This window comes from Anolis carolinensis, unplaced genomic scaffold (genome assembly GCF_035594765.1).
Source record: "Anolis carolinensis isolate JA03-04 unplaced genomic scaffold, rAnoCar3.1.pri scaffold_12, whole genome shotgun sequence".
Lineage (NCBI taxonomy): Eukaryota > Metazoa > Chordata > Lepidosauria > Squamata > Dactyloidae > Anolis > Anolis carolinensis.
The window spans coordinates 20,909,842-20,922,783 of NW_026943823.1; the positions used below are offsets into that span (position 1 = coordinate 20,909,842).

The 12,942-nt window shown below is 41.5% G+C and overlaps 1 protein-coding gene across 1 annotated transcript; it reads left to right on the forward strand.

Moving 5' to 3' along the window:
* Positions 1–2,530: 2,530 nt before the first annotated feature.
* Positions 2,531–12,904, forward strand: magt1 (magnesium transporter 1). The gene is made up of 10 exons (XM_062964010.1): positions 2,531–2,678; positions 3,683–3,852; positions 4,367–4,484; positions 5,548–5,688; positions 5,843–5,983; positions 6,144–6,233; positions 6,758–6,821; positions 9,521–9,595; positions 10,763–10,853; positions 11,031–12,904. Exons 1-10 carry the CDS (start codon positions 2,586–2,588, stop codon positions 11,044–11,046), a joined length of 999 nt encoding a protein of 332 aa, XP_062820080.1. The 5' UTR covers positions 2,531–2,585; the 3' UTR covers positions 11,047–12,904.
* The last annotated feature ends 38 nt before the right edge of the window (positions 12,905–12,942 follow it).

Below are 12,942 nucleotides of genomic sequence, written 5' to 3' on the forward strand. Positions count from 1 at the left end.
TGTCAAATTTGTTGTATAACATGATGTTTTGGTGCTTAATTTGTAAAATCATAACCTAATTTGATGTTTAATAGGTTTTTCCTTAATCCTTCCTTATTATCCAAGATATTCGCTTATCCAGGCTTCTGCCGGCCCGTTTACCTTGGATAAGTGAGACTCTAGTGTATTTTGTAATACAATATAATACTAAGAATACAATGTAATAATGTTAACTATATATTATATATTACATGTAATATTAATAATAATATTACAATATATTGATATAGTACAATACAGTAATTTATTGCCAGTATTGTGCTATGCTAATAATATAATATTGTATGTAAATTTAATTTGTAAGCTGCCCTGAGTCCCCTTCAGGGTGAGAAGGATGGGATATAAATGTTTTAAATAAATAAATAATGGTTAGTAAGAATTCATGACTATTTCTCTAAATTAATTGTGCATATTTAAATTGCTCTAATTGGGGGAACTTCAGGGGCTCCTTTCTTCCTCGTTTTTTAAGCTATTGGGGTGAAACTTGCTACAATTCTGTTTAATTGCTATTAAAATTTAAAAAATTAATTTCTAGGGGGTGTTGAATAATATTTTAAAAGGTAGGCCAAATAAGTTTGGGAACCACTGACTTAGACGAAGAGTTAGAAGGCACGATCATCAAGTTTGCAGACAGGACCAAACTGGGAGGGATAGCTAACACTCCAGAAGACAGGAGCAGAATTCAAAACGATCTTAACAGACTAGAGAGATGGGCCGAAACTAACACAATGAAGTTCAACAGGGACAAATGCAAGATACTTCACTTCGGCAGAAAAAATGGAAATCAAAGATACAGAATGGGGGACGATGCCTGGCTTGACAGCAGTGTGTGTGAAAAAGATTTTGGAGTCCTTGTGGACAACAAGTTAAACATGAGCCAACAATGTGATGCGGCTGCTAAGAAAGCCAACGGGATTCTGTCCTGCATCAAGAGGGGAATAGCGTCTAGATCCAGGGAAGTCCTGCTCCCCCTTATTCTATTCTGCCTTGGTCAGACCACACCTGGAATACTGTGTCCAATTTTGGGCACCACAGTTGAAGGGAGATGTTGACAAGCTGGAAAGCGTCCAGAGGAGGGAAACTAAAATGATTAAGGGTCTGGAGAACAAGCCCTATGAGGAACGGCTTAAAGAGCTGGGCATGTTTAGCCTGCAGAAGAGAAGGCTGAGAGGAGACATGATAGCCATGTACAAATATGTGAGGGGAAGTCATAGGGTTTGCAGAAGTGTTAGAATAGCAAACAAGAAAGAGGCCAGAGGCCAAAGAAATGCGTCCATCCTATGCAGGGAATATTAAAGGGTGTGCTGAGAGAGAAACCTTTGTCAAAAGCAACGTCTCGTTTGAGTTAGAAGCAGCTCTTGCTTTCTTGGATTATCCTGCAGCTTTGTGTATTCAAGTTCATGGTACTATGTCATGTATTAATGGAACCTTGTTTTATGTCTAAGGTTTTCTTGGATTGTTCTTTATAGCCTTGGTTTTGCAACAATCTTTTCTGAGGATGCCTGCCATAGATGTGGGCGAAACGTCAGGAGAGCGTACTTCTGGAACATGGCCAGACAGCCCGGAATACATACAACAACCCTGCAATCTTTTGGATCTTTACTTTTGCTTTTTAAGGACTATTTATTTCCTATTTCCTAATAAACTAAAAAAAGACTTCAACCTGTGTACAGCCTGGTGTGTTCAGCAAGGTGAGACAGAGAGTCTCTTTTGAGAGTAATTGAATAGGAAAGAATTAACAGTCACTAAATCTTTAGCTCAGGTGTGGCACAAGCTTGGGAAAAAAGTCAAAGTACCTTTTGTGACATGGATTCCCTTGTGACCTTCTGCTATAAATATATGACATGTAAAGTATGGAATATAACCCTTGGGCAAATAATAATAATAATAATTTTATTTTTGTACCCCGCCACCATCTCCCCAGAGGGACTCGGGGCGGCTTACAGATATAAAACCAGCATACAGTATACAGCATACATTAATACAAAAACACACAAATAAATTTAAAAGGCATTAAAAAAATCACAATCATTATAAAACATATGAAAAACACAGCAATAAAAACATAAAATGTACACAGATTTAACATAGGAAGCATTCCCTTTGCAAATTGTCCAAGATTTAACTCTTAATACCCAGCCCTTAGCAAGACTATAAGCCAATATGATCAAAACCTTCTCCTTTAAAAGGCTTGGCAAAGCCTGCTCTGCTTCGCTGTCAATCATTCCCCGAAAGCCCGCCTCGCCCAGGCGCCATCGGCCAATCACCACGCAACGGGTTGCCTTTTTCTGATTCGTCAAGGACAACCCCATCGTCCACGCCCCCTCTCCCCCGTCGTTGCTTTCACTTCGAGCCTAAAAGTAAAAGTTGGGCGAGTGGGCGGGGCTGCGGCAGAGGAGGAAGTCAAGCGGACCAATGGAGAGGCGGAGGAAGTGGCACCTGACCAATCCGACGGCGGCTCGGCGCTCAGCACGGCCAATGGGCGCAAGAGTGGCGGTGTGGGGGCGGGACCGTGCCTCTGTGAAGGAAAAGTCGAGGAAGCTGTCATGGCGGCGAGTCTTCCTCTCAGGCTTTTGGGCCTGGGCGTCGCGGCCTTGTGCTTGGCCGCCTTGGCCGTCGAAGGGCAGAAGAAGAAGGAGGTAGGGCCGCGCTCAGGGCCTCCACTTATGGCTTGAGTCTCATTCATTACTTTTAGAGATCGGCATTATTTTCAGTGATTATTTCCATGTACAGTAGAGTCTCACTTATCCAACACTCGCTTATCCAACGTTCTGGATTATCCAACGTATTTTTGTAGTCAATGTTTTCAATATATCATGATATTTTGGTGCTAAATTCGTAAATACAGCAATTACTACATAGCATTACTGTGTATTGAACTACCTTTTCTGTCAAATTTGTTGTATAGCATGATGTTTTGGTGCTTAATTTGTAAAATCATAACCTAATTTGATGTTTAATAGGCTTTTCCTTAATCTCTCCTTATTATCCAACATATTCGCTTATCCAACGTTCTGCCAGCTCATTTACATTGGATAAGCAAGACTCTACTGTATTATCAGTTATTATTTTTAATGATTATTTCTATTTATTATTATTCAGTGATTATTCAGTGCTCTTCTATAGGTTGCTGGGAGTCTTTCAGGTTATATGGCCATGTTTCAGAAGCATTCTTTCCTGACGTTTCGCCCATATCTGTGGCAGACATCCCCAGAGGTTGTGAGGTCTGTTGGAAACTAGGCAAGTGGGGTTCATATATCCAGAGTGGAAGAAAGAACTCTTGTCTATTAGAGGCAGGTGTGGATGTTGTAATTATTCGCCTTGATTAGCATTTGATGGCCCTGTGGCTTCAAGGCCTGGCTTCTTCCTGTCTGGGAGAATATTTTGTTTGGAGGTGTTAGCTGGTCGTGATTGTTACTTGTCTGGAATTCCCCAGTCTGTATTTATCAACTGCTCTGTATAGAAAAACAAAAGCAGCTCCATAAATAGCTTCAGCCACATGTATCACAGGACTAACCAGTTCTCCAGCACTTTAAATAATTTAATTTAAATAAATGATGTCTGGTTTCATTAGACAGCTGAGCTTCCTGGAAGACAAGCTAAATACTAAGTGAAGCTTCGCTCTCCAATCTTATCCTTCCAGATGGTGCTTTCGGAAAAAGTGAGCCAGTTGATGGAATGGACGAGCAAAAGGTCTGTCATTCGTCTCAATGGGGACAAGTTCCGTCGTCTGGTGAAGGCACCTCCGAGAAACTACTCTGTGATCATCATGTTCACGGCACTTCAGCCTCACCGACAGTGTGTTGTGTGCAAGTATGAACTTCAATCACTTAAAAAACAAAAAAACAAGAGTTATCAAAAGCCTTATAAGTTTCCTTACTTCAGTGTATTTTTGCTTCCTTTTGCCAAGATTGTTTAAAATTTCAGATTGAACTTATTAAATGCTGTGTGGTATATGTGTAAATGGTTCTTTTAATATAATACAAAATCATATGCAGGGCTTGTCCTGTGTAGAGTGCCAGGCAAGAAGAACTGTGAGAACACAATGTCTTTTCATATTTTGTTCTAATTCACTCAGGAGTAGAATACAGGTGTATTTTAGTTAGCAAAGCCCACGTATTCTTGAGCATTACTTGCAAAACCTGGGATAAAAATAACATGGAAAGAATGAGGAAGAACAGTACAGACTGCAAAAAGCAGCTTTGTCAGAGGCTTTGTTAACATATATATTCCTATATAGAAGTATGGGCTTACTTTCCTAAAAGCTCTGAGAGAAATTCTTTTAAATTAATTTGACTAAACTCTTTTAAAAACACTATTTATTCAGGCAAGCTGATGAGGAATACCAGATTCTGGCCAACTCCTGGCGATACTCAAGTGCATTTACCAACAGGATCTTCTTTGCCATGGTTGATTTCGATGAAGGCTCCGATGTCTTTCAGATGGTAATGTATATTATTATATATACTTTAAAAATAATTAGCGCATGCCCAGAGCAATTTTAAGTATTGTTTAGTTAGGATATGGGGTATTGTTAAGTACATCAAGGATAATCCCAGTTGTTAGACAATGGATGAGCCTTACGTCTCTGAAACAGGAGGCGGGACTTCCAGATGTTCATAGGTTTCCATATAATCAGGGAGAATGGAAGGAACACATGGCTGTTGCACCCCTGTGTCAATTTAATAGCAAAGCTACTGATAATTATGTGATATGCAAAGATACAGAATGGGGGACAAGTGGCATGTGAAAAAGATCTTGGAGTTTTCGTGGGGAGGAAGGTGAACATGAGCCAACAATGTGACGCAGCGGCTAAAAAGGCCAATGGGATTTTGCATCAATAGGGGAATAGCGTCTAGATCCAGGGAAGTCATGCTACCCTTCTATTCTGCTTTGGTCAGACCACACCTGGAATCACACTGTGTCCAATTATGGGCAACGCAATTGAAGGGGGATGTTGACTCTAAGCTGCAATGTGTCCAGAGGAGGGCCACTAAAATGATTAAATGTCTGGAGAACAAACTCTTTGAGGAGTGGCTTAAAGAGCTGGGCATGTTTAGCCTGCAGAAGAGAAGGCTGAGAGGACACTTATGAGGGCCATGGATCAAGATGTGAGGGGAAGTCATAGGGAGGGGGGAGCAAGCTTGTTTTCTGGTGACCTGGAAACTAGGACACAATGGAACATCGGCTTCAAATGACAGGAAAGGAAAGAGATTCCACCTGAACATGAGGAAGATCTTCCTGACTGAGAGAGAGAGCTGTTCAGCAGTGAAACTCTCTCTCTCCCCAGGAGGGAGTGTGGTAGAGGCTCCTTCTTTCGAGGCTTTGAAGCAGAGGCTGGATGGCCATCTATCAGGGGTGCTTTGAATGCAATTGTCCTGCTTCTTGGCAGAATGGGGTTGGACTGGATGGCCCACAAGGTCTCTTCCAACTCTAGGATTCTATGATTCTATGAAATGCAGATGACTTAAGCAACACTTTGTCACTTTGTTCCATCCAAATTGGCAGCTGAACATGAACTCTGCTCCGACGTTCATTAACTTCCCAGCGAAAGGGAAGCCGAAAAGAGGAGACACGTATGAGCTGCAGGTGCGAGGTTTCGCTGCAGAACAGCTGGCTCGCTGGGTAGCCGATCGGACTGATGTCCATGTAAGTAAAGGCCAGACTTTGATACCGTTGCACTCAACTAACTTTGCAGTTTCTTAAAATATGCATATTCTGCCCAATATTATGGCAGGTGGATATTTTTCCACAGAAGTAACTGTTGGACCAACTCCTTAAATTCAAATGCCCTTTGCCCTAGATCCGAGTGATAAGGCCTCCGAACTACGCTGGGCCCTTGATGCTGGGCCTGCTGCTGGCAGTCATTGGTGGTCTGGTGTACTTAAGGAGAAGCAACCTGGATTTTCTGCATAACAAGACTGGCTGGGCGTTAGCTGCTTTGGTAAGCAGCCTCATTTCTACAGCTCCCAACTTTGCTTTTTCCCTTTTTGTCAAGGTCCATCCATGCCTTGAGTCCATGGGCAAGGAAGGTCTTTTCAGTAGGGCAGCAACACAGAAGTGGCTGCTGATGTACAGTCTCTTCATTTTGATTCACTTTCTAGTGCTTCGTTCTGGCAATGACTTCGGGGCAAATGTGGAACCACATCCGAGGGCCACCCTATGCGCATAAGAATCCTCACACAGGCCAAGTGGTAAGGACTGACCTTGGAACACTGTTTTTTTCAGAGAAACTTATGTAGATTTTTGTAGCTGGTGCACATTTGCCTTATATTTAAAATGCATCTTCCTGTCCTCTGTATACTAAGAAAGAGGGCAGTGGGAAATGGCTCTTCTGGTTTGTTTTGTTTTGTTCTTGTGTCATAGCCCTTGTTTCCCATACTTCCGGCCTTCTTAGCAGTATGGATGCCTGATTTGTGGTAAAAGTGAAACACAAGATGGTCATAAACAACTCTCTGCTGCTTTCAGTTGTCACAGCAGTAAGATAAAATCTGGGAGTTTCAGTTTTGGAAACTGGTCCCTTGTTTCCTTCCACTGCATGCCATTCAACAAGTGTGTGCAGACTGAAGAGTTGATGTCAGTGCTCCTCTCTTATATTAGCTGACCAGGAGGACCATCTCTCGGGAGTTTTACCTACAAAAGAGAAGACAGATGCAGTCCAGGGACTGTACGCTTCCAAAAACAGCACCACTTACTTTCCAAACGTTTTATCTTGCAGAACTATATCCACGGAAGCAGCCAAGCTCAGTTTGTTGCTGAAACACACATTGTTCTCTTGTTCAGTATCCTTCTCAATAACAAAGTTCAGCACTAAGCCTAGTTGTGTGAAGTCATGCTAATGTAATGCTTCTTGACCTGATGTTGCATTTAGTAAGAGCATTGCAAACTTGAAAGAGTATGTCCTGTAGCTTCATGCATTTATAGAGAAGCATCTTGATATGTTTAGGATGATTGCAAACATCTCTAGCTTGCTCCTGCACTGTATGTTCTTCAAGTGTGATACAGAATAGTTACAGATATACCAGTTGCATTTAGTACTTTTACACATTTATTTCCACCATCTTCCCAGAGATCTGGAGCAGCCATTATCATTATCATAATCATTATTGTGTTGTCAATGGCTTTCATGGCCAGAATCACTGAGTTTCTGTGAGTTTTCCGGACTGCATGGCCATGTTCCAGAAGCAGAGCACTTGATGAACCAATTTGGACACAGCATATTATTTGAGAACACAGAAATGCTGGACAAATCTAACAACCACCATGTCAGGCTACACAGAGAAGCCATTGAAATCCACAAGCATGTGAACAATTTCAACAGAAAAGAGGAAACCATGAAAATGAGCAAAATCTGGCTACCAGTATTTAAAAATTCTAAAATTATGACAATAAATAAAGAATGCCACTCAGAAGATGGGAATTCCAGACAGAAAACAATCGGGGCCAGTTTACACCTCCCAATAAAGGATTCCCCAGGCAGGAAGCAGCCAGGCTTTGAAGATGCAAGGATGTTCAATGCTAATCAAGCTGCTCAATTGCAACATTCACACTTGCCTCCAACAAGCAAGAGTTCTTTCTCACTTGCCTAGTGTCCAACAGACCTCACAACCTCTGAGGATGCCTGACACAGATGTGGGTAAAACGTCACGAGAGAATGCTTCTGGAATATGGCCATACAGCCTGGAAAACTCATAACAACCCTACCTAAAGTAGTTTCATAAGTTGTAACAAGAATGTCAAAATGTATAGAAAACTATCAACATGTATCTAGACAGCCTCAATTGTTGATAAATCAGATTATTTGACTTGCCAACAATTTGAGATCATTTGTTACAAAGAGGAACAGATTGTAGCATGTGTTTCTTCAAACTGCTACAGATTAGTATGTTTATTCTAACTCTTGTCGCAATGTGTTAATCTTTGATTTATGTGTCTGCAAATGTGACTCTTCCCTTCTGTATTTTCTGGCATCTTTTCAAGGTTTTTTGCTTTTTACTTGGGTGCCATCAACTGCCTACTTCCCTCACAGTTCTCTCTCTGTGTGTCTTCTCCAGCCAGTGCTGCCTGTTTCTAATTGTCCATAGAAATGCAATGAGCATAATCACCAAATGCATGGAAAATGAGAACTGGAATCAGACCTAACAAAACTGAGAATGCCAAAGCTGACAGAGCCTTAATGGGCACCCAGTTACCTCTTTCTGTAATTCAACTCAAAATGCTTGTAAAAAGCTGCACAGTTCCATTTTGTCTCAGTCTTATATTATGTAGACGGTGTAGATATGTAGGATAGTTTTACAATATTTCATTCTATATAGTCTCATTTCAAGGAGAATTACAATGTATTTATTATACTCAGTTTTAAAAAGGATATAGGAATACAATTGGAGACTTAAGTTCACAGGTTGTTTGATAGTGCTAACAGGAACATTGCTGTATTTTTTTCAATTGTAAGATGCCATTGATTGGAGGACGCACTCTAATTTTAGGAACGGCAACAAAAATACATAAGATATACTCACAATTGTTTTTGGAAAATGGCATTCATAACCTTTTGGAAAAACACTTTTTGGAGATCATAACTTTTTAGATAAGCATGACATTTCAGAGAAGAGCCAAAAACACTTTAGAGTAGAATCTTCTCTTGTGGTATACAACCAGATATAATTATGCAAGGCAATGGTTTCAGTTGTTAGACTGAATAACCTGTTATCTCTGATCTGTTAGAAAAACAAAGATTTGCCAGTACATAAAAACAGAAGTGCTTCAAAAATGTTTTTCAGTGCCGATAGATAGATAGACGCTCCCATAAAACAACTGGTTTTATAGCATGCACTCAAGAGACAAAAATGAAGTAGACTTCAATGGAAATAACGTATTTGGTTTACTCACAACTGTCATGCGTTCAGCACACACAGGTACAAGTCCAGTTTCAGATATGTTTGAGATAATTATCTGTGCCCTCCAGCCAGGGAAACTCTTACAGCAAAACAGCAAGCAAGTGTGTGAGCTGAGGTCTGAAATAGTCTTTAGTCTGTCTGTAGTGTACAGTGATCATGTGGTCTACAGCTCCTTTTATAACTTCTCTGGAACCATAGAGTAAAGGAAGCTGTATACCAGAACATACATACAGAAAACAGTAAGCAACAGGATCATAGATAAACATTACAAGAGCAGGCCTGAAGAAGTTTGTCATTTCTAACAATTCTAACATGCACTCAATTTTTGAGAGGTTTATATAGGGGGAAAAGTATGTCTTAGAATGGAAGAAATACAGTAATTCTGTCCCTTGTCATGAGCTGAGGCACTCCAGTATGCTATAGCTGGATGTTTTTTTTCCAGTCTTGACTATGAATGCAGCTGCAGCGGGCTACCTATAACTCTCAAAGTGTGCAACTCAAACAAAATTCAGGCTGCCTTTCCAAAAGCTAAACAGCCTTTTTGAGTCAAATACCAGTAGTAGTGCCTTAAACAGCTTTCTCAGATGCTGGTGTGACCCTGGGGATAGTGCTCTTACACGAAGCGGCAACATCCGACTTGGAAGTGGGGAAGAGAAAAAGTAAGTACTGATTCTGGATCCTTGTTGCATCTCCAGTTTTAAAGAGATCGTGGTGCCACTCAGCCATTTCACATCTGTTTGCCCTAAGCAGTGGTTAGAATATTTAAAGGACACAAAAGCTGCTAAGGGGTTGCAGGAGTAGGCGAAGGAATATTGAAAATAACTGCACCCAGTCTCTGGGCACACATCCCTTTGGAAATAAATGGCAATCATAACCTTATTGAAAAGGAAAAATGATTTCATATCTGTTTGGCAAGTGTGAATCTCCATGAACATGTGGAGACCACCTTTTGAAAAACACTAGTCAAGAAAAGCATTTGTTAGAAGTCAACCCTTTGAACAAGTGATATTCATAAGCATTCATGTATGGCGCACGGGTCAGTCAATTGTTAAAGTGAAGAACCATGTCCTTGAACTGCCAAGGACAAAGACATGCCACTACAAAAATATATTGGGTTAGCAGAGGATGTTTGTTTCTTTGAAGTTGAAATTTCCCAAAAGACACATTCTCTTGAAACCTCTTAGTTTAAAATATGCACTGAGATTTTAAAAAATCAAAGTATTCTTTGAAAAAATCCACATATCTTGTTTACTCACAAGTATCTTGCAAATTATAGATAAGATGTAGTTCTTTGTGTGTTGAGTACACAGGATATAACTCTTAATATCCATAGGTATAGTTGCACTCACTGAAGTCCCAAAGTCATACTTCTCTACTGCAGCCACCTCCATTGAGATCTGGTACAAACGTGCATCCACCTCCACTGAGGTCTGATGCAATACAATGCAAAATGGAGTCCTGAGTCTGAACATGCTGAGTACAGTCACATGTTTGTAACCCCTCCCACACGAAAGAGGTCGGTCAAACTGGCAAATTAACATACACATAGAATAGAGGTTAGCAGATATATAGATTAACAAATAAATAGTGAAAGGCTTGGTATGTTATTTCCAACAAAGGAAGGCCATAGAAATACATCTACACATTTGAGGGAGGGTGGAGGGAGAGAGATTGGATTGTTCAAGATACTGAAGGACACCCCTGTAAAGATGGAGCCAGGACATTATTTTGTTGGAACAGGACTGGATTGCCAGTAGGTATTCTCGAAGATCCACTTTGCTTGATCAGTGATGAAACAGGTTGATTTTGTTCTGCTTTCTGCACAGTAATCTGTATGGCTGGAATTGGTCTGGTCGTGGTGTTCTTCAGCTGGCTGCTCTCCATATTTAGATCAAAATACCATGGCTATCCATACAGGTACGTATTGAATTGTAACAATATAAGCAAGCTGTTAATGTGCCCTCATAATTTTGGCATGAGGGTAGGGTTCTCTGTTGTGTTGGGGGCTTCTGGGCGACTTAGGGCTTCTATGGCTGTAGAAGAAGCATTACTTTGTTTGGTTGGTGATCATCTTGGTTTCTGTGTTCTCTTCAGCTTCCTCATGAGTTAAGGGACATTGGAGCTGTGCTCTTCCCTCAGCATGGAACAGAAGCATTCAGTATGTGGATCATGCTACCTCTACTTGAAATTAATGAAATTGTTGCACACGAAACCAAAGATGTCTAGTGCCTTGAAGAAAGAAACAATTTGCCCTGAAAGTCCTAGAGAGTATGAAGATGAGAGCATTGCCATCCTCAATTGATTTGGGGTCGTTTGTAATCTCAGCTTTCTATTGTTAGTTTTAAAAGAAGCCTCACCTTTCCTTTAATTCTAATGCCACAGCCCCAAGAGCCTTCTCAGGCTCCTGCCAGTGCCTCTGTGTTTCTCCAGAGAAAAATCCTGATTTCACTGCAATCCTTTGCAGCTCTACAGATTGCCATGCATTTCCACTTTCTCTGGTATTGAGGAGGGAACTGTTGGATGGGACTGTTTTCCCAGTGGCAGGGGGCTCAGAAACCTTGGAACATCATGCAACCCCTTTGGACTGTGGGCTTGAGGAGCAAGCCGTCTCATACTCTGCATTTCCAGAAGCCCCGGTGTCTGTTTTCCACCCATCCGATGCCCTCGTTGTTGGGTTGGGCACATTCTAATTGTTAAGGTTACATTTGTGTGCAACAGGCTTCAGAGCAAGGCCGCTTTGGGGGAGAGGGGACACTCTTAGAGAGGAACTGGTGTACAAAAAGCCCACCTTCCACATTTTTATTTTAGCCAGCAAAGTTGAGTGGCTTTTCTTAAGCTCATCTTTTCTCTCTCTTCAAAGAGTGGGACTATCCTGGGATGGGAGTGGTCATTTCTCATGCCATGAGCTTGAGAAGATTCTTTAAGATTGTTACCCTGTTATGGCCTGACTATTACAAAGTAGCAGTAGAGCAGGCTGTCTCTCTTTGTGATGGGCCTTGCTTGTGACTTCATTTTGAAGAGCATGCAGCCCTGACCAATAGCTACTAGCTTTAGGAACATGTCTGCCTCACAAGCAAGGTGACCCACTTTAATCATGCCAGTTCCCTTTTGTGGGGTAGGGGCTGAGTCCCCCGATGCAAGTGATGAACTGGCACTACTAAAGCTGTTTGCATTGCAACCCTGTTCCAAGAGTTTCAAGCCTGCTGTTCTGAATGACTGGTCTCCTGTGCCTTTGGGACCTGAGGGAAGGGTCCTTGCTGTTACACATATGAACATCTTATATTCACAATTGTGACTAGCAGGCTCCTCAGAGGTGAGCCAAGAGTGAGATCCCAGTATATATATCCCCAAATTGAGATTGTAAAAGCTTTTTGTCTTCTGCTTTAGTTGCTTTTCCTACAAATGAGAATGAGGTGCCATTGGAGGCATTCCCCCTCCCCAGAAAAAGCATTGCTTGGCTTTCAAACTCGTTAAGACATGGTTCAGAACTGGATTATCAGGGAATGCCAGCTGCCTGGCCACATACTGCCTCCTTAAATACAGGCCTTGCATGGCTCATGAGCGGGTCACAACTCCCACGATCCCTCGCTATTATTGTTCTGCCCAGGGCTAATGGGACTTGCAGTTCAGTGGTGCTGGAGCCCCAGGTTGCCTAATCTGGATACAGTGCAAGTGAACTCAACTGATTCCCATTGGGGGCGGGAAAGCCATGGAAATACTGTTTCATTGAAGTTGAGGGGAGCGACTCCTGCTCTCTTTAGGTACACAGTCTGCTCTTATACAGGTTTCCTCTATGTAATTGCATTTCAAGTGCCTTACTTAACACTGCTAGTCTATTTTTCTGGGATTGGTTCCCCATTTTTAAAATGTTTATTTTATACGGCTCAGAGCATCCCATTATAGTAGCATGGATACTGAAATAACTACTGTGGATTTTGACAAGTTTCAATAAATACTTTACAAACATACGGTAACCCTGCTCTCGTCATTGACTGCACCTAGGAAA

Bases quoted from the DNA above. Each gene is read 5' to 3' on its own strand.
- magt1 (XM_062964010.1), top strand. From the start codon at position 2,586: ATGGCGGCGAGTCTTCCTCTCAGGCTTTTGGGCCTGGGCGTCGCGGCC. The intron at 2,679-3,682 runs GTAGGGCCGCGC...TTATCCTTCCAG, and splicing joins AAGGGCAGAAGAAGAAGGAG to ATGGTGCTTTCGGAAAAAGT. The intron at 5,689-5,842 runs GTAAGTAAAGGC...CCTTTGCCCTAG, and splicing joins CCGATCGGACTGATGTCCAT to ATCCGAGTGATAAGGCCTCC.